Source organism: Rattus norvegicus, chromosome 12, assembly GCF_036323735.1.
Source record: "Rattus norvegicus strain BN/NHsdMcwi chromosome 12, GRCr8, whole genome shotgun sequence".
Classification (NCBI taxonomy): domain Eukaryota; kingdom Metazoa; phylum Chordata; class Mammalia; order Rodentia; family Muridae; genus Rattus; species Rattus norvegicus.
In genome coordinates, this window is record NC_086030.1 from 40,652,724 (window position 1) to 40,674,263 (window position 21,540).

Genomic DNA, 21,540 nt, shown 5'->3' on the forward strand with positions numbered 1-21,540 from the left:
GAAGGACGGCACTCCCTTTTCCCCTACCCAATCACGTAACGCTAGGAGTCTAGAAACCCAGTTTATGCATCCTCCTATATACCTCAAACTCCTAGATTTTAGGGGTTGTCTCCTAACCTGTGCAGCAGGAAGGACAGTGGGAACCGGGTCTGGGCTCACATAATAAAACTCTTTGCCTATTACATCGGTGTTGCAATTTCTAGCTGTGTTTTGGGGTTCCCGAGAACTGGACATAACAGGGTCAGGACCCTGGGGAAAATGATCCAGCTGCAGGGCTGATCAAGGTCTCTCCAGATGCACAGAACATTGCTCTTGGTCTCTGTTTATATACTGTCCAGTGGGGACCATGGGGTTCTAGGGCTGTGTATCTTGGGTGAAATGATTGGGTCCTGGTTATCAGGTGCAGCTTTGGTAGGTGTAGTGAAGTTCCTAACTAGACTATTTTTGCAGGTTTAAAGTCTTAAAAAAAAACAAAACAAACAAACAAACAAAAAAACTATGCTCATTATATTTGGTTAATCAAAAATCTGAGGAATGCCCCTGGGTGGCTCAACTTTTTACCTGGTTACACACCTGCCGTGGGTTCCAAATTGCCCATTCCAAACGACAGTTAGCCTGGCTGAAGGCTAATCTAAAAGAGCTCTATCTGGGAGACCTCAAGAAACTAACTTGCTCAGCTCTTGGTCCCAATCTAGCCTCAATACATATTGGATAAAGGCCTCTGCTGGCCCAAATTCGGAACTTTTGATTTTAATTCCTAAACTGATTTAGATAATTTCATAAAATGAAATGGGGAGTGGCCCCTCCCCCATATTTCTTCATTCTTAAGCCCCTCACTGTAAAGGCTCGAGGAAGCCAGCCTTTTCCTTTGCTAAACTAGTCCAACTTACTAGAGGGGAGTATGCCCCCTGCTGTGCGCAACAGTAAACACAGTCTTTATTGCTAAAGGTCAGGCTCCCATCTTTTTTCTGCTCCCTGTCTGTCCTTTTGCGCTGCCTCAGAAATCTAACAGAAAGGACGAGTACTAAAACTCCTTTCTTTATACTCTCATCTCTTATGACTTTCTCATGGATAAACTTCCATTTAAGTAATATTTAATAAAGCCTTCAATTCTGCTTCATAAACTGGCTAGTCCTAAGACTGTCAGCGTGGAAGCCACGAACTCGCCCTCTCTCCCCCTTTCAAGTCTAGGGAAACTCCTCGGGGTGCTTGAGGGGGCGGTAGCAGGCAGCTACATCCCGACCCGCAAACAGCTGACAAGACAAGCACAATCCGGTTGGTTCCCACATAGCAAGGTTTCTGTACGTCCCAAGTCACTGTCCCAGTTCCCTGACTACTCCTTGGCTGTAGTCACAGGCTTTTTCTGGATGGACACAAGACAGCGGCCTCCCGCGCATGCGTCCCGCCTGCGTTCCGCTTCTCACCGTGCAACCAGCCGTCGCGCCCTCTTACGTCATTAACTTAGCGCCTCAGTAGTGGAAGGCCCGGGGGCCTGTGCTGCTTGCGGCGCGCCCCGGGGAGGGCCCGGCGGGCGCCTGCACATCAACCACGCGGCCCGGGGAAGCCTCGGAAAGCCCGGCGGATGCCGGCGAGGGGCGCGCGGCGCTGTGTGGTAGCAGAGCCGGGCGGCAACAGGGGTGGCATGGGGCTGCAGAGGGTGCGGCGCGGGCGGGCGGCCGGCGGGCTGCCCGGCGCAGGCGTCCCGGCGATGTGTGGCGCTGGAGCGGCGGTGGGAGCGGCGGCGGAGGTAGCGGCAGCGGCGGCGGGGGGCTCGGCTTCGGCTTCGCTACGGTGCTGGTGCCGGCGGCGGCGGCGGCGGCGCAGACTTCTCCTCAGGACCTGGCGAGCCCGGGCCTAAGCGGCGGCCCCGCAAAACCCCCGCACGGCGCTCCAGGCCGGGCCCCTCCCCGTCTCGCCCTGCCCCGGGAGCCTGCCTCCCCGGCTGGGGATGAGGCCGGGAAGCGGCTGCGCGGGGCCCAGCACAAAGGCTTGTCCCCAGGGGCCGCCGCCGCTGCCGCCGCCACCGCCCCCACCAGCCTAGAGCCGCCTGTGGAAGCCGAGCCGGCACCCGGGCCTTCATCTCCTCCGGTCCCCAGGGGCGGGCGCTGCCCATCTCCCGGAGTCCCGGGGACCCGAGCTCCGAGCCCTCTGCTTCCTCGGCTGCCAGGGGACCGGACAGCCGCGCAGCCTTCGCCGCTTCGGGCTGTGGGAGCCCAGGGGAGCATGTCGGAGGATAGCAACATGGAGAAAGCCATCAAGGTAAGCGGGAGATGCAACTCATCTCCTACTGTGTCCGGCGTCGGCCTTGGGAAATCGAGAGAATTTGGATGAGCGGTAGAGGTTCTAGTCACTAGCACCTAGTAAGTTCGGGTTTCAGACTTCCCGGGAAGGGGATCGCTTTTGAAGGCCCAGAGTGTTTGCTTATGTAGGGTGAGTCTCTGGTTCTCTCTAGTTTCCTTGGTTGATACAGTTTGTGCTCAGCTAGAACGAAGTTGAGTAGTGTGGAGATACTTGATATGAGTAGAATTCAGAGTGCTTCTTAGGACTCTCATCTTTCCACCGCTTCCAAGTGCTTCTTGGTGATCCACTGCAACACTTGGCAGTGGCTCTGATCCTTCCTGATGGGTCTGAAACAAGCTTGTTTGAGACCTTAGCTTCAGGAGTTGGTTTACCTTTGTTCAAAACCTATTCTTTGGCTTTTCCCTCCTCTGTGCCTTCATATCCTTCTGTCTTCTTGTCTACTCTCAAGAACCAAGAGTTTACTTCTGAGGAGTTAAAAGTGCCCAGTACTCTAAAACTATCCCAAATGGGACTGGGAATATAGCCCGGCTGGTAGAGTACTTAGCCAGGCATGAGTCCCTGTGTTTGCTCCCTTGCACTGCATAAAACTGACACGGTGGTGGAAGTCTGTCATCCCCCCACGCAGGAGGATCAGTTGAGGGTTCCGGCCAATGCTATGATTTAATATTTGGCGGGTAGGAGGAGCCTGAGCCCAAGCCTGATTACCAGAGTAAGATCCTTAGACCCACATGGTTGGAGAGAGCCAACTCTGGCAAGTTGTCTCTGATCTTTGGGGACACACACCCAAAAACTGAAAGAAGAAAAAGTTCAGGGTTGTCTTTGGCCACAGAGTTAAGAGGCCATCCTGGAGCTACAAACTCTGTCTATAAATAAGTACATAAATTAAAATAACTCAAGTCTGGCCCAAGTAAAAGAGATTGTTTTTCTTTTCTGTCCTTTTGGTTTTTTGAGGGAGGGTATTTCTGTACAGCATTGGTTGTTGTGGAACTCATTCTGTAGACCAGGCTGGCCTCAAACTCAGAGACCTACCTGCCTCCGCCTCCCTGAGTGAGCGCTGGGGTTAAAGGTTGTGTGCCACCCCCGCCCACTGAAGTCCACTTTGTTTAGATTTTTTTTTTTTAATTGCCAGTAACAGTTTTGTTTTGGGTCAACACTCTTCATGTTTTTGGATATTTGACAATTTTATTTGTCATTTAGGAAAAACAGTTCAACAAAACAAAAGAGAAATGAAAAGTCCTTAGTTCTGTCTTGGTATCAATATTACTGTCCTTTAGTCATTTTAAGTGTATGTGTGTCGGTGTATGTATGAATGTATGTATGTATGTATGTATGTATGTATGTACATATGCACACACATGGAAGTTGGCTCTCCTTCTGTCATGTGGGGTCCAAGGATTTGAGTCAGCTTGTTGGCAGGTGCTACTGAATCCTCTTTGGGCATACTTTAAAAAAAAATAAACAAAAAACGGAACTCTTTCTTGAGGACTGGAGAGATGGATGGCTCAGTGCTTAAGAGGATGGGTTGCTTCTGTAGAGGCTCCAATTTGGTTTTTAGTGGCCACACTAGTGGCTCACGGTCACAGCAGTCAGTAACTAGCTTTGAGGGATCTGACACCTTCTTCTGACCAACAGAGCACACACATAATTAAAAACAGAAAGGTAGGACAGGGGGAGGCACACCATTAAGCTAAGCTCTTAGGAGGCAGAGGCCTGGAACTCTGAATTCAAGGCCAGCATGGTCTACATAGAGAGTTGTAAGCCAGCCTGGGCTACATAGTGAGACTTGTCTCAAAACAAAACAGAGTCCATTATATCTTTTCTTTCTTTCTTTTTTTTAAAGATTTATTCATTTTATTTTATATATATATATAAGTACACTGTAGCTGTCTTCAGATACACCAGAAGAGGGCATTGGATCTCTTTATAGATGGTTGTGAGCCACCATGTGGTTGTTGGGAATTGAATTCAGGACCTCTGGAAGAGCAGTCGGGTGCTCTTAACCGCTGAGCCATCTCTCCAGCCCCCATTATATCTTTTCAAAGCGGATCAATTTGTATCCAGTAGTCAGAGATAGTTGCTGCTGATTCCCACAGCACCACATAAGATGATAAGTTCTTGTGTTTTTATATATCTACTATTTTTGTAGAAAAATTGGACACTCCATAACATAGTGACTCTGGACTCTGACTCTTCCCGTATTTGTAGCTGCCTAGAATTAAAGGGAAATTTATTTTCCTTGTGCATGCTAATGTCAGATCAGGGTTGTTGTTCTTGGCCTCTGATATGGGCTGAGAACTTCTGAGGCTTTTACCCCCTGCCACTCAACCCCTGTGGTTCTGGAGTCCTTTCAGAATGGAGCTGATTTGCAAAGTCACTTTTGGCTTTAGATTTTTCACTGGCCTTTGATTCCCTCCTGTCCATGTATCAGTTTCACGAGGGCTCACTTTGGCCTCATTCTATGGCTCTGTGTAGCAATTTGCCCACATATTCTGCATTCCTGGCCAGGGCCATTGTCTCTGAGCTCAGCACAGCTGTGCCTTCTCTCCCACATTTACCTGGTCTCACCTATGCTGCCCTCTGTTTTCTTCCCTGTCCCCTAGAACAACAGCATTGTTGGCTGTCACACAGCTCTGTGCTGGGGGCAAGCAACCCCACTGACTGTTTTGGGCAGTTTGCACAGAGGGTAGAAGCTGGAGGAGCCAGGCTGGCTGCTGCTTTTGACCTCACTTCTAGTGGGTTTAAGAAACAGACAGTTCTCAGTTTGTTTATACCGTTGTAAAACTGACAACTGACTGGGTCTCACTGTGTAGCTGTGCCTGGTCTGGTACTCATTGTTGATTAGGTTGTCCTGTATTCAGAGAAGCCTTCCTGCCTCTGCCTGCTGCGTGCTGGGAGTAGAGCAGAGAGCCCTCCTGGCTGACAGTCTTGTTTTGACATTTTGTCCAGCTTTAAATATATTCATGGAAAGCAGTTGCCTGCCTTCACACCATGAGTATGAGAATTGCCTGTTTTGTTGTTACTGAATGTTGATGGCCTACCAGGGAGAGATGAATGGAGAATGCATACTTGATCCACTCCATCCTGGACATTGGGTTGTTTTTATTTAAACATTCTCAAATGGTGATAGTGGGTCATTACTGAGGACAAGTGGTCTAGAAAGTGCCATGCTTCCTTCTGTGAAAGCAAGTGTTTGAACCTCAATCTCTAATGTGGATGGGATACTCTCTGCTGTCAGGTACATCCTTAGCCTGGTAAGATTAGGCCTGAGAGTTCACACTCCTGACTCAGGGTTTCTGTTGCTGTGAACAGACACCATGCCCACCGCAGCTCTTAAACGGACAACATTTAGCTGGAGTTGGCTTACAGATTCTGAGGTTCAGTCCCCTATCATCATAGCTGGAAGTAAGGCAGCGTCCAGGCAGGCATGGTTCTCGAGGAGCTTAGAGTTCTACATCTTAATCCAAAGGAAGCCAAGAGCAAACTGTCTTCCAGGCAGGAGCAGGGTCTCAAAGTCAACCCCTGCAGTGACACACTTCCCCTAACAAGGCTACATCTCCTAATAGTGCCAACTCCCTGGGCCAAGCATATTCAAACCACCACTCTCCCATCCACACAAGTTGAACAGTTTGTTCAAGGATGTAAGCTTCTATTAATACCTGACACAGTTTTCTGGACTCTCAGTTTTTAAGATTTAAAAGAGTGCCAGGTGGGGCTGGCAGGATGGCTCAGCGGTTAGAGCACTGACTGCTCTTCCAGAAGACCTGAGTTCAGTTCCCAGCAACCACATGGTGGCTCACAACCATCTGTAATGGAATCCGATTCCCTCTTCTGGTGTGTCTGAAGACAGCGACAGTGTGCTCACATACATAAAGTAAATAAATTTAAAAAAAAAAAAAAAGAAAGTGTACTTGATTGTCGTAGTGAAGACTCACAAGTTACTGTGCTGTACATTTGAATACATGAGTGGTGCTGGAGGCGGATGAAGGCCTCTCATATGCTAGGTAAGTGTTCTGCCACTTATCTAAAGTCCTAATGTTTGTTCCATACGTTGTCTAAAGCATCATTTGTCTACTTAAATAGACCACGAAGGTGGATTGCAGTTCTCTTATTCTTGAACCTGTGTTATCGGGAGGTAGTGGTTGGGAGGAGATGGCAGTCATGTGAACAAGTGTGCGATTGTGAAGCCTGCGGACTGGGAGGCGCTGAGGCAGGGCTGTAGCTTACAGTTGAGTTACCTCTGCCTCTCCTGTTCATCTTCTTCTTTTTAATAGGAGACCTCCATTTTAGAAGAATATAGTATCAATTGGACTCAGAAACTGGGAGCTGGAATTAGTGGTCCGGTTAGGTAAGACAATGTGGAAAAGTGGGTGTGTGTTCTGGGAACAGACATAGGAAGTGAGCTTTGAGCCACAGGCACCCGATGCGCCATCAGAGTTGGCCTGAGTTTAAATTGCAGTTTTTATTTGGCTTTGAATTGTTGTAGTAGCATGTACCACTGAGCTACCCCAGCTCATAGAGGTGACAAGCTAAACCTCAGGTCCGTCCTCATAATCTGTTTGTTGCATTTTTATGAGTGAGTGTGTGGAAGTCTAAGGATGACTTTCAGGAGGTGGTTCGCTTCCCCCGTGTAGGTCCTGTGGATCTCACTGGCCCCTTGGTAAAGGCCTGTAGTTAGTGTTTCATAGCTAGAAACAGCTAAGTAGTAAAGTCACACGGTCTGTAGTATTATGGGCTGATTTTAAGACGTTAAGATATTTGGACCAGTGAGATGGGTTGTTGGGTAGAAGTTCTTGTTACAATTCTGATGGCCTGGTCCAATAATAATACTGGAAGGAGAGAACTGATCCCTGCAGGTTTCTCTGTGACCTCCTTATGTACATCACACATGAAATAAAAAAATTTAATGTAATTCTAAAGATGTAAAAGGTGGGGCTGGAGGTGGGTCAGAGGTTTAGAGCTGCAGCTGCTCTTGCAGAGGCCTGGGTTTGATTTCTGGGACCCATAAACTGGCTCACCAGTAATTCCTCCAGGGCATCTGACGCCCTCTATCGGTTTCCACAGGGAACAGGCGGTGAACAGACTTACATGCAGGCAAAACATTCATACAATAGAAAGAAATAAAAATGTTAGGAAATAAGACTGGCCTTTTTGAGAGGCCATCGTTTCTTCAGTCCTTTGGTCGTGAGCTGACATTACCTGCTGAGGCTGAGACTCTAGTGTGGCTCCGTGGCTGAGCAGACAGCAGGAGACTTCACCTTTGCCACCTGCTGCTCAGGGCACATTGTTTGTATTCCTTTGCCTGTGTGTCTGAGACAGGGTCTGTTAGGCCATGCTGTCCTGGAACTTGCTGTGGAGATCCTGACTACCATTGTGATTCCTTTCTATACCTAGAGTCTGTGTAAAGAAATCTACTCAAGAACGGTTTGCACTGAAAATTCTTCTCGATCGTCCAAAAGCTAGAAATGAGGTATGTTCCTTATTTGGCTTGCACACGCACGCACGCACGCACAGAGGGAGAGGGGGTGGTCTTTCCTCTGCAGGCCTGAAAACTCCATTAGATGCTTTACTGCTCCAGACAGTGTGGGCTCACCCTCTGGGAACTGAAGTTTGTTCTTCTGGAAGAGCAGGAGACACCCTTAACCACTTAGCTGTCTGTCCAGCCCTTGTTTAAATGTTCTTAGAGCCTTAGGATATATATGTATTTACAGTTAAGGCAGGTAGCTCTCTGGAAAGTGAAGAGATGTGTAAAGACTGTCTATACTTCCTCTCTTCATGTTACCATGTCGAGTGCTCCAGTGATGTGGAGAGCTGGCGTGCAGTCTTCACTCACCTCACAGTTTACATTAGTAGCAGGAATGTGAAATAGTGAGTTGTGCACGTTGTCATTTGTTAATAGAGGGCGTAGTGCATCTGTTAGTGCAGTTTTTTGTTTTTTTTTTTCCGGAGCTGGGGACCGAACCCAGGGCCTTGCGCTTCCTAGGTAAGCGCTCTACCACTGAGCTAAATCCCCAGCCCCGTGCAGTTTTATTTGTATGGAGGAAGCCAATGGTCTGGACAGGAAAATACTTTTCCTAGTATTCTAGGTGACAAGGATTTCTACAGAAGTAGGCCGAGTGTGGTCAGTTTTTGATGGTGTTTCCTGTGTTCTCTTTAAGGTGCGCCTGCACATGATGTGTGCCACACACTCCAACATAGTTGAGATTATTGAAGTGTTTGCTAACAGTGTACAGTTCCCTCATGAGTCCAGCCCCAGGTAAGACTGAACAGGGCCATCACCATACATGTCCATGTGGAAGTCATAGTTGTAGACTAGTGCTTTTCTCCTGCCCTGCCCTGCCCTCCCTCCTCTCCTTTCCCTACCTCTTTCTCTTGTGTTTTAAATGCTAGATTATGTAACCAGTGCCTCCGCTCTCATCCCCAGGTTCTCTCAGTCGCCTCTGGGGAATCTTGTTTCATTTGCTCCCCTTCTCCACCATTATTTTGATTACTTTCTCTTTTCAAAAAACGTTTGGGGCTTGGGAATTATAGGTTAGTGATGTAGTGCTAAGCATACCTAAGGCCCTGGATTTAATCGTGTGTGTGTGTGTGTGTGTGTGTGTGTGTGTGTAGTTAAAAGCAAAAGAAAACATTAAAGGGGTTGGGGATTTAGCTCAGTGGTAGAGCGCTTGCCTAGGAAGCGCAAGGCCCTGGGTTCGGTCCCCAGCTCTGAAAAAAAGAACCAAAAAAAAAAAGAAAAAAAAGAAAACATTAAAGAGCCAAGTATAGTGGTGCATGTCTATAATCCTAGCCCTTGAGAAGCTGAGGCAGGAGGATCATACATTCCAGTCTAGCCTAGTCTACATAGTAAGACTATGTTCTAAATAAATAAATAGGAATTGAAATAGGTTCTACTTCAAATTGGCGGGAAGGGCCTAAATGTCATTCCAGCATTCCAGGCCAAGTCTTAGAAGCCGTACAGCAGAAACGCCCCAGGGCCTGCCCTGACTTGCCTTTTGAAAAAAGAAGCCATCCTTGTTCTAGTTGCAGGAGTTTGGGAAGCACCTGAGGTGGAGTCTGAGGGGCAGTGAGCAAGGCGCCTCCTCCCTTGCATTCAGAACTTTACAGAGCAGAGCCTGTGTAAGGGCAGCCTGGGAGACCAGTGTCTCAGAGGCTGGGGGTGCACAGTAGAAAGGGTACAGGAGCTGTGCTGTTAAAGCCAGTGAGAGGTCGGTGTGGTCCACCGTGTGCTCCGATGCTTGAAAGCACTTTGAGTTTATGTGAGGGAGAGGAACCAGAAACTCATGCTTTCTTTCTTGCTTTCTTTCTTTCTCTTCCTTTTTCTTTCTTTTGGTTAAGACTGTGAGAGCCATTGCACTGTAGTGGCTGGCCTATGTGCACTCGGAGAGTGGCTGCACATTGTAGATGAGGTCACTTTAGGTCAGTGTTTGATGCTTCAGGGTTTTTCTTTTTCTTTGCTTTTGTTTTTTCCCTTTTTCTTTTCTTTCTTTCTTTTTTTTTTTTTAAACTTAACAAAATCAAATGCTTTCAAACAGGGCTCGACTCTTAATTGTAATGGAGATGATGGAAGGGGGCGAGCTGTTTCACAGAATCAGCCAGCACCGGCACTTTACAGAGAAGCAAGCCAGCCAAGTAACAAAGCAGGCAAGTCAACCCCGGAGGGCAGGCGGGCACAGCCAAACTGCGACCACCTTGTTAAGCAGTACAATCGCATTGGGGGAAGGGAAGCTTAAACAAAAGCTCCATTTGGCCTCTCATTGCCTGCTTTGTTATCAGAAAGGACATTTTCCTAAAAGTGCCACTGACTCCTTTTATACTTTAGGAGGGAGGACTGTATTTTTAATTGCTTGTCACCTTGCCCAAGGGCTGCTGTGAGAGTTTGCTCCACTGTCTTAACTGTGGACAGTTGTGGGCAGGTAGCTTCTGATGCATTTGATACCACTTGAAAGGCCTTAAGTATAAACTTGTCCTCAGGCGTTTGTGCCCAAGATGTTTCTTGCCTAAGTCACCTATCATTTCTGCAGGTTTTTGTAATAGTGAGTGATTCTTACTTATATTCTACTATGTTTACTGTAGAAATACTTTGTCCCATACAGTACCCTCATAGAGGTGACAAGCTAAACCTCAGGTCCGTCCTCATCCCAAGCAAGCAGACAATAGGAAAGCACGGGGCGCAGCGGTTAGCACTGTAAGAAAGCTTGCAGATTCTCCACCCTCCACTCTCCGGTGTCTCTGGACGCCTCCTTTATCATTGACTAGGAGTAACCACTATGTGAGGTGCTGAGAGGAATCACAGGGTTGAGGAACTATTTAACTTTAGTTAGACTGTTCACTTTTCAATACTAAGACTAAAGGCTGAGATGTGATCATTTGTAAAACAAAAGCTGTTGCCGTTTACTTGGATGCATTGTTGTGAGGTAGGAAGTCGAGCTGGCTGGTTGGAAGGTGTTGGTACCATTCAGCTCTCTAGGGTGCAGGTACCGGGAGGAGCAGCTCTGCTGTCCACAAGGAAGCCCTTCCTACTGAGGGCTGCTGCCTGTGGCTCCCTACAGTACCTGTCACAGCATAGGTAAAGGGATGGCCCCAGCATCCATCTTATGGGATGTGTCCTCTGCTTTATTCTGGCAGGACCCTTTGTCGGCATGCTTGTTTAGTAAATATAAGTTTTAGTTAAACTAAGGCCGATGTATTTCTGTTTCTTGGTGTCCCAGTCTGTCTTAGTTTCTCTTGTGTTGAGCTTTCACACTAGGGGTGTTAGAGATGGTGCTTTTCTAAGAGGCCACTGGTCCACTGTGCCCTTTTCCAGATAGCCCTGGCTCTACAGCACTGTCACTTGCTAAACATTGCGCACAGAGACCTCAAGCCTGAAAATCTGCTTTTCAAGGATAACTCTTTGGTGAGAAAAATTGCTTTCTTCGTTTGATGCTGTCACTGTGTTCTGTTTTGTTCTGTTTCTTCCTAAGCTGGAGTCTGCCTGTCCCAGGCCAGCCTTGAACTCACTGTGTAGCCGCAGGTGGCCTTGAACTTCCATCTCCTGCCTCCACCTCCTTTCCAGTGGTGGGATTCCAGGTATGCATCACCGGATTCAGTTTATGTCACCGTGGGGATTGAACCCAGGACTCAGCACACAGTAGGACAGCACTGTGCCAACTGATGTACATCCTCAGGCTGCTTTAAATTTTGTCATACTGTCTTGCTTTGTAGACCAGGCTGGCCTGGAACCCATGTAAACTAGCTGGGATTGCAGGTGTACGCGCCCCGCTGGTGTGCACAGGAGGTTTTAGCCATGGGCTTCTCATACTTTAGTTTCCCACTCTTTCCTTGTTAGGGGCTCAGAAATGTCAGCACACCCATGGCATGGGTGATTTGGATGGTGCAGATATATTTGTTGGACTTACAAACTTGCACTATTATCTGGACAGCTTTGGGGAGAGGCAGGGATTGACACACTGTCACGTAGTTCCTTGAAAGTCAGGTCTGAGTTGCTGTTAGCTTGATAGGCGGTGTTTCTCTTGTATTCCTGCCCCCCATATGCTGCTTGTCAGTTGCTCTGGTTGCCATGAAGCTCATGGCTAATCTGAGAGGAGGGCCGTAGTTAAGGCTTTGAACTCACAGGTATTAGTCAGGGCTGACCACATAGATTTCCTGCTTCTCTATTACTTTTAGATTACTGATTGATTTTTACGTGTATGAGGGTTTTACCTGCAGGTGCATGCAGTACCTGTGAAGGCCAGAAGAGGGCATTGGATACCCTGGAACTGGAGTTACAGTGGTTGTGAGCTGACCCATGGGTGGGTGCTGGGATCCACAGCCAGGCATTGTGCAAGAGCAGGAAGTGCTCCTAAGTGCTGAGCACTCTGTAGCCCTCCACCAAGAACAGCTTCCAGATGCCCTGTCCAGGCCATACTCATGGTAATCCTCCTGCCCCAGAGTACAGTGCTAGGATTACAGGCATGAGCCACCACACCTGGCTTCCATAAAGTGTTTACTGACAACTATGTGGTGTTAACTTCAGTTTGTTTTCTTTCAGGACGCCCCTGTGAAGTTATGTGACTTTGGGTTTGCTAAAGTTGACCAAGGTGATTTGATGACGCCCCAGTTTACCCCTTACTATGTAGCACCTCAGGTAAGCATGTTCTCTTCTTTAGGATGTACTGCCAACTTGCTTGAACCCAGGCCTCCCCCACCAGGTTTCTCTGTGTAGCCTTGGCTGTCCTGGAACACCCTGTAGACCAGTCTGGCCTTGAACTTTAAGATGTGCCTGCCTCTGCCTCCTAGTGCTGGGATTTAAAGGCGTACACCACCACTGCCAGCTGACGAGAGGTTCCTGCGCCTACTGTGGGTTTGACCTAGTGCTGCTTGTCTTCCCGTATTCATTTGGGTAGAAAGACTGTTGGCTGGAGCTAGTCGTTACGTAAGACACGGAGGCCTGCCCCAGTTAATCCTGACTGGTAACAGTACTGGGGGGAAGATAGGTGTTGTCCTGGGCTTGAGGACATGAAAAGGGGTTCTCTGGGGAGCCCTGGCTGTCTTACTCTGTAGACCCAGGCTAGCCTTGAACTCAAAAGATCCATCTGCCTCTGCCTTCCGAGTGCTGGAATTAGAGGCGTGAGCTCCCGCTACTTGGTGAAGGGTTTTATTGCCGAGACAGGGTCTCACCATGTCCTAAAGCTGTGTCCCCACTGTGTATACCAGACTTGGGCCTAAAGGTTACACCAGCATGCCAGGCTGAGGGTTATCTCAGTGCACCAGCATGCCAGGCTGAGGGTTATCTCAGGGTTCTTTCTGTATTGTTGATTGCCATTTGTCTTTAGCCTCCCTGTCGTCTGGCTGAAGCTGTGGAACACTGGTGATGTGATCTCCAGTGAACTCTTGGCCCAACTCCTTTCCAGGTACTGGAAGCACAGAGAAGGCACCAGAAGGAGAAGTCTGGCCTCATCCCTACCTCGCCAACGCCCTACACTTACAACAAGGTAAGGGAGGTGCTTGGCTCCTTCCCAGTGGACTCAGTGGCTCTTCTGTGAGATGTTCATGATGCTGCAGCAGCTGGAATACAGCACGTGACCTGGAATCCAAGATTCTAATCTGACGAGATATAGGAAGTGATCCCGTGATGGCAGTGAAGTGACACGGTTGACATTCATTTTAGACAGAAAGGCCATTTTTGAGAATCTGAAACTCAAAAGCACACTGATGGTTTACATTACCATTCTTTGGTACTTCATGAAATGACAATTTGAAAAAGATAAAAAGGCACATTTTTAAAAAGCTCCTGTCTAATGTGGACGGTGTCTTCTGAGCATAGCAAGTGCTTGGTTACGTGGTGCTCTCTGATCTGAGCCATGAGCCCGTGAGGCCAGCGTCTCTGGACATGGGTCTTGGAGTAGCTGTGAACAGATTCTGAAGTGGACTTGCTCTTTGGGCCCTGCACACTAACTGTGGGTGACAGTGGCCTGGGATAGCTGCTGTGCATCCACGTGCTCCAGCTCTGTGGCCACCAAGCTGCATTTGCTTCAAAATAGGCTTCAAAATAGGGATTCTCTGTGTAGCTATGGCTGTCCTGGACCTCGCCCTGGAGACCAGGTTGGCCTTGAATTTGCAGAGCCCCACCTGCCTCTGCTTCCTGAATGCTGGATTAAAGGCGTGTGCCACCACTGCCCAGCTTAAACTGCACTCTGGACAGGAGCAGTCATAGCATTTGTGGAGTTTGCAGGCCACCTCTAGCCTAGCCAGAAAAGGGCAGGTTCAGTGAGATACCCCTTCTCAAGGGGACAGTGCCAACAGTGCTAGAGGACACCAGACGTGCTCTGGTCTCAGATGCATAGTGCATGGGCATTGTATACCCCCACTCCCATATGCACAGACATACACAGCACAAAACATCAAAGCACCCTGATGCAGATGGCTCACTGGGAGGACCCTCGGCCTGCTGTGCACCTGATCTGATGGAGCTTGTATGGTGTGTAGCCTTTAGGGCATGTGACCACAGACCTAGACACCACCCGAGCTGACAGTGGCTCTGGACTAAGCGCCTCTCTGCACGAGGCTCACCAGAACTGTTACAGAGATGGGTGTTGTAAATGTGACCCAACCCTCCACTCTTGTGCAGGACTTGTAGCTGGAGAGCACTCTGCTCGTTCTAACAGGGTCTTCTTTTCTTCTTGACTTTTTTTGTTTGTTTTACAATTCAAATAGAATTTTTTTTTAAATTTATTTATGTATGTGAATACACCGTAGCTGTCTTCAGACACCAGAAGAGGGCATCAGGTCTCATTACAGATGGTTGTGAGCCACCATGTGGTTGCTGGGAATTGAACTCAGGACCTCTGGAACAGCAGCCAGTGCTCTTAACCACTGAGCCACCTCTCCAGCCCCAAATAGAATCTTTTAATGAGAATAGAGTAGGACACAGTTGTCATGTGTGGCCAACAGAGTGTCTTTTGACCTCCAAACTTTGTCACACTACTTTGGCCTTTTCGAAGTGGCTTATGCCATCTTGGCACCATCTTACTTCCATGTGCTCAGCCGCTGTTCTCTGTCCTCCCCGGTCCACGTTGACACGGTGTATGCCGAAGTGGGAGCTAGCTTTTAGCTACTGCTCTTTTGCTCCAGGCTGGCCTCATATGCATGTGGTACATGGTGCCTCACAGGTGCCCCAGCTGTCACTGTCCTTGTGAAGTTTGGTGATTTTAGCCTTTGTGTGTTGGGGCTACACCTGAACCTTAGTTTGAAGCTCATTTCTAATAGGAGTGGTTATTTTCTGTTTTGTTTCAGAGCTGTGACTTGTGGTCCCTCGGGGTGATAATTTATGTGATGCTATGCGGATACCCTCCTTTTTACTCCAAACACCACAGTCGGACCATCCCAAAGGACATGCGGAAAAAGATCATGACAGGGAGTTTTGAGTTCCCGGAGGAAGAGTGGAGCCAGATCTCAGAGATGGCCAAAGACGTGGTGAGGAAGTAAGTCTGGGGCTGCGGGGAGGGTGGCTGGGGAGCCCTAAAGTGGAGGCAGCTTCCTGTTACACTGTCCCTAGAGCCTCCTCATTTAGCCAGGCTGGTGGTGCGGACTTTTAACCTCAGCCCTTGGGAGGCAGAGGCGGAGGGAGGCAGGTGAGTCTCTGCAAGTTCAAGGCCAAGCCTGCTCTACAGAATAAGTTCCAGGACATCCAGGTCTACAGAATGATCCTATTTTGAAAAGCCAGAACAAGAGAAAAAAGTTCTCCTTATTTATACTCCTTATTCATTTATAGAAAATGGAACTCTCTTCCTTTTCTATTCTATCCCTAGATTATGTCCCAGGATTGTAAGCCTGGGGGTGCCCTGCAGCCAGTCTCCATGGGTGTGAACTAAGTGACCAGCCTCCTGCTGTGTCCTTCTCCCCTCCCCTCCTCATTTTCTTTTGTCATTTTGTTTTGTTTTTGCTTTTGCTTTGAAATAGGATCTTGTTCTAGCTCTGGCTGGCCTAGGACTCCCTGCGTAATGAGGTTGGACTGAGACGCATAGTGTTGGTGCAGACGTGCACAGTCCATGCCAGCCTGTGTCTTTCTCACACATAAGCCAGCAGAGGTGGATCCAGTGACAGCCTGTGTCTTTCTCACACATAAGTCAGCAGGGGTGGATCCGATGCCAGCCTGTGTCTTTCTCACACATAAGCCAGCAGGGGTGGATCCGATGCCAGCCTGTGTCTTTCTCATACATAAGCCAGCAGGGGTGGATCCGATGCTAGGCTTTCAGGACAGCCCCTTTGACCTTCTGTCCCTTTCCTACTGTTGCAGAGTGTGGTGATGGTCTCAGGGCCACACCCAGTCTTCTCTGCTAGATGGGGGCTCTGACAAACTCTGAGATGGGGATTCAGTAAGCACTAGGGATAGCAGGGGCTGAGGGGATGGTTCATTGGTTAAGAGCACTGTCTGTTCGTCCAGAGTTAGGTTCCCAGCACCCACATAGTGGCCCACAACTCCCTGTAACTTCAGTTCTGTTGGGCTTCATGCCCTCTTCCGGTCTACTTGGGCACGACACCCATGCATAGAAATGGCAGAATTTCTTTTTTTTTTTTTTTTTTTTCGGAGCTGGGGACCGAACCCAGGGTCTTGCGCTTGCTAGGCAAGCGCTCTACCACTGAGCTAAATCCCCAACCCCAGAAATGGCAGAATTTCATACATAAAAGTGAATGTTAAAGAGTCAGGGATAGCGACTGCATAAGGGTTGGTTCAGAAGATGATAGAAAGCAGAGTTGAATGAACTCCACACATTTTCTTCTGCCTGCCCGTGTGGAAAGCGCTGCTGTGCCGGGGTCATGGTTTCCTTTTGGGGTTTGAGAGGAAGGGAAGCAGGGCAGAGGCTGTGCTTGGGAACTGTCCTGTTGACCGCAGCCCTTCCAGCGTGAGCTGTGCTAGGCAGGCTCATGCCTGCCTGTGTTGCCAACATTGAAAGGCTAAGGTGGGAGAATCATAAATTCAAGGCCAGCTTGGGTTACAGAGACCCTATATCGAAACAAAAAAAGGTTTAAAAAGTGAAGTGGTGGGCTGGAGAAATGGTTCAGCGTTTAGGAGCACTGATTGCTCTTCCAGAGGCCCTGACTTCAATTCCAAGCAACCACATGGTGACTCACAACCATCTGTAAAGGGATCTGATGCCCTCTTCTGGTGTGTCTGAAGACAGCTACAGTGTACTCCTATACATAACGTATGTGAATTAATCTTTTTTTTTTTTCTTCTTTTTTCTTTTTTTCGGAGCTGGGGACCGAACCCAGGGCCTTGCGCTTCCTAGGCAAGCGCTCTACCGCTGAGCTAAATCCCCAACCCCGAATTAATCTTTTTTAAAAAAAAAAGTGAGGTGGTTGTTTAGGGAGTGTGTTATAAAGAGGGACTATTTCCTAAACTATATAAAGGACTTTTTCTGCCGGTGTAAGAGCAGGGTTTGACTTCCCACCAGTCTTCATACTGCTTCCACACCACATGCCCAGCCCTCGGTGTCCTCTTCTGAGTGTAGGTATGCATGCATATAGAGGTCAGAGGGCATTCTTCAGACCTTCATCCATATCCCCCCCCCCCCCCTTCTTCCTCTGCTTTTTCCTTGACATAAGGATCTCTCACTGGCCGGGGTCTCTCCAAGGGGATGTAGGTGTATCCTGACTCAGACATTTGGAATGAGGTGGTGTTTGAGAGAGTGTGGGAGTGTGCTGGGGTAAGCTATGTGAATGGATGTGAGGTCACAAAGTTTGACCAAATTGTGGCTGGTCCAGAGACTGTTGGGCTTAGACAGTGCCGTGTGCTGGTTGTTGGTGGTGGTTACTGGCTGGAATATAGAGAGGCCGGGTCCTACCATCAGGTGGGATCCGGTTACATCTTAGATAACAATCTCCTGTGTGAAACTACATGACCCTTAGCTGTGCTACAGCTTCTCTCAGCTAAAAGTAGTTTAAGCTTTTTCCCAGAGACCTCAGCTGGGGATTAAACACAGATAGGCCTGTTGGCTTCCCTCCTGAATCCTGCGTGCGATGTGCTCTGAAGTATTTTTGAACAAACTTATGGTACCATTTTTAATCTGGTACCACTTTCAATCTTCTGCCCAGGAAACCTCAGCCATAATATATCCATAAGCACTACATGTGGCTAGCGTCCCATCCTGCCTTGATCCCAGAAGCTCCAGGCTGGGAGGAGTTAGGAGAAAGTCAGAAGAAGCCAAGGCTATTTGGAGCTCAGCCCAAGAACTTCCTTTGTTTCTTTTGGGGACATTTTATGCATGTTGTGTCTGTTGGTATGTTTTCTTTGAAGGCTTCTAAAGGTCAAACCAGAGGAAAGACTCACAATCGAGGGGGTGTTGGACCATCCCTGGCTCAACTCGACAGAGGCCCTGGATAATGTGCTACCCTCTGCTCAGCTGATGATGGATAAGGTGTGTGAAAAGGAAGTGTGAGAAGGGGAAGTTGGGGTGACTGAATATGGTGCTTAGAGGGAAACCGTGGCAAGTATGTGTTTCCTGAAAAATCAAGATCCAGGAGATGGCTCACAGGAATGTCCTCTCCACTTCGGGTGTGGGTTTGGTGGCACAGAGCATAAAGACCCTCCCTGCAAGGTGTTGAAATCAGGCTGGTTCTAAAGGCAAACAAAACAAAGTGAGGATTTTAGAAACCAGATCGTCCATGCTGTGGGGATTCAGAAACAGGGATATCTCTGAGGATGTAGATCATTCTGGAAGAAGGCAGAGACCCTTACACTTACTGTTGCGAGGAATATGAAGATGTTTTGTTGTTTTATCTGTATGCCATGTGCGAGAAGGTGCCTCAAGACCAGAAGGAAGGTAACAGATCCTGGAGCTGGAGTTACAGGCGGTTGTGAGCTGCCTGACACAGGGGTTGGGAACTGAAGTTGTGAGAACAGTGTGCTCGTAACTGCCGAGCCATCTGCCGCCCACCACTGTTAGTAATTCTTACTGAAACTTCTGTCCCCATTGCCAAGGGAGAAGAGTAATTGAGAGGTGGCCTATGGGCAGTCTGCTGTCCACTGATCGTGAGGGAGAGGCCACTGCCCGACCAAATGTCAGCTTTGTGCTTCTCCTTTGTCTTAGACCACCTTTTAAGGGCCAAGTAACAAATGGACACAAGCTGCCAAAGTCAGGCACAGTGACACACCACACTCAGCACTGACTTGGGAAGCTTAGGTTGGCAAATCATGCGAGTCCAGGAATTGAAGATGAACATGGGTGGCATAGCAGAAACAAGAAGGTCCCGAAGGCAGGCTTGAGCTGATGGCAGTCTCACATGCAGGCAGTGGTTGCAGGGATCCAGCAGGCTCATGCCGAGCAGCTGGCAAACATGAGGATCCAGGACCTCAAAGTCAGCCTCAAACCCCTGCACTCTGTGAACAACCCCATTCTGAGGAAGAGGAAGCTACTGGGGTAAGTGAGCGCGCCTCTTTGATCTTTATCATGACAGGCTCGGTTGATGGTGAGTGCTGAGCGCTCAGCCACGTCTGCCCTCTTTGACTTCCTATGGAAAGAAAGTGTCAAAAGTGTCGACATTCTAAATTACCTTAGGAGTGGGACACATTCTGTAGTTACTTTCTGAATGTCCTGGGGTCCCGATTTGGATCTGGGCTCTGAGGTCTGACCTTGCTCTTGTCATTCCCCACATGTGTAAAGCTCCAAGCCAAAGGATGGTGTTTATATCCACGACCATGAGAATGGAGTCGAGGATTCAAATGTTGCCTTGGAAAAGCTTCGCGATGTCATTGCCCAGTGCATCCTTCCCCAGGCTGGTAAAGGTCATGCCACTTACTAATGTTCTGCGTGTGTGCACGTGTGTATGACAAGAGGATCAGATTCAATTTGTGATTTGTCTTTTTGAAGTACATGTATGAAGGAGTCCACATTACTAGTAAATACAGGCAGTGTGAGTGTAGACACGTGGTTACTTCTGTATCTTTGGTCTGCTCTGACATTCTAGGTTAGGCTTAATCCCCAGTGCCGGATGGGGCCCGTGTCTGTTGTCTTCTTTTCACAATGAAGGCACAGAGTAGAGGGAGAAGAATGGAGAGGTGGGCAGGGTCCAAGGATAGCGTTCAGCCATCTGCACCGTTCCCAGAACATGACACACTGCGTATCTGAGTGTGAGAACACTGCTGCAACTTCCTTGGGATTCAGCAGGCTGTGAAGTGAGGGGCTGTTGTCAGCTGATGGAGATGCTTCATATTAGATGGGGCCACAGAAAGTTGGGTCAACCTGTCTCCCTAAATCCTGTGCGGTTTAAGAGCACTCAGAGAAATTGAGTGTTTTGAAGCAGGGGTTGTTAAGAAAAGGGTAGGACACACAGCCTTTTCTTTCTCCTTCTCTTGGCCAGATGTTTTTGCTCAGAATGTTTTCTAACTCCCAGCACTCAGCCTGGGGTGTCATCACATTTGCGTGAAAATGGAAACTAGGAAAAGCTCAGTGACAGTAGTCAGCCTAGAGCCCTGGGGAGCCAGTCACTAGGAACTATGGTTTCTTAATGAATTGGACAGCATAGCACATCCTTCCATTTTTAACACTAAAATCCCACGATGCTCCAGAAAAGTGAAACTACTTCTCCATTCTTGCCCACAGGAGAGAATGAAGATGAGAAGCTCAATGAGGTAATGCAGGAGGCCTGGAAGTACAACCGGGAGTGCAAACTCCTGCGGGACGCGCTGCAGAGTTTTAGCTGGAATGGTGAGACACACCCCTGCCCTGTGCTTAGACTCAGATAGTCTCTGAGGCCAGAGCTCAGTGAGGACAGGGCCTGGAAGGGGGATAGGGGAGGGGCGTCGGTATATCTGCTCCTTTGTGACATTCCTGTTTTGGTTTTGGCCTATCATTCTACCTGGTTGTAGCTTTCTTATACATGTTTGGGAGTTTTTATGTGCTTGGGTATGGGTGAGTCCTTTGCCAGACAGAGTGATCTCTGGTTTAGAGAACCGGAAAGCAGGGCACCTGGACTTCTGCTGGGCAGTGTGGGTGGGTGGATCTTGCTCGGAAGGAGTTGTGTTGACTTTTGTCTTTTCTTGCTTTTCAGGTCGTGGATTCACAGATAAAGTGGACCGATTAAAGCTGGCAGAGGTTGTGAAGCAGGTGATCGAAGAGCAGACCCTTCCCCACGAGCCCCAGTAGGAACCGCTTCAAACTGTTTTTAACAATTGGAAAAATTATTCCTTAATGTAAAAAGTAATTTTTATGTAAATTAATAAATCATAATTTCATTTCCTTGTTGCTTAAAGTTGCCGTATAGATTTAGGTTCAGAGTTTCCTAACAGTCACCTGTTACTGTCCTTAAAAAGCTCAATTCCAGGGCTGGGGATTTAGCTCAGTGGTAGAGCGCTTACCTAGGAAGCACAAGGCCCTGGGTTCGGTCCCCAGCTCCGAAAAAAAGAACCAAAAAAAAAAGCTCAATTCCAATACATATATTAGCGTAGGGTGGTTGAGTCTCACATTGTAAGATGACATTGTCATCGCTTCTCGGCCTTTTGGCTAAGATCAAGTGTAGTAAGATGACATCGTCAAGAAAAGTCATCAAGTAAACACCAACCAGAGGTAGGTAAAGGAGCCACACCGTACTTTCTGCCCAGTGAACGGTTGCATGGAGCATTGTGGAGTCTCACTCAACTCCCGTTCGCCCTGGGTGGCTGCTCCCTGCACCTTGGCTGGATGAGTCCTAGTGCTGAGGTGTTTCTGTGCATCAAGGGTTGTCAGCTGCCTGCCACAGCTCCCAGGATGCACATACATTCCT

General features: G+C 48.4%; 1 protein-coding gene across 9 annotated transcripts; it reads left to right on the forward strand.

Annotated features, from left to right (window-relative positions):
* The first annotated feature begins 1,496 nt into the window (after positions 1–1,496).
* On the forward strand, positions 1,497–21,017 carry Mapkapk5 (MAPK activated protein kinase 5). Of its 9 annotated transcripts, none has more exons than XM_039089701.2 (14): positions 1,497–2,259; positions 6,573–6,646; positions 7,693–7,768; positions 8,457–8,554; positions 9,834–9,942; positions 11,105–11,194; positions 12,329–12,424; positions 13,191–13,271; positions 15,073–15,260; positions 18,077–18,197; positions 19,069–19,199; positions 19,443–19,558; positions 20,382–20,486; positions 20,830–21,017. In XM_039089701.2, exons 1-14 carry the CDS (start codon positions 2,224–2,226, stop codon positions 20,922–20,924), a joined length of 1,416 nt encoding a protein of 471 aa, XP_038945629.1. In that variant the 5' UTR covers positions 1,497–2,223; the 3' UTR covers positions 20,925–21,017. The 9 variants fall into 9 exon arrangements, with proteins under 9 accessions (XP_038945629.1, XP_063127658.1, XP_063127655.1 ...); NM_001164043.1 differs by having other exon boundaries at positions 2,057–2,259; positions 19,443–19,564; XM_063271588.1 differs by lacking the exon at positions 8,457–8,554 and having other exon boundaries at positions 11,109–11,194; positions 19,443–19,564.
* The last annotated feature ends 523 nt before the right edge of the window (positions 21,018–21,540 follow it).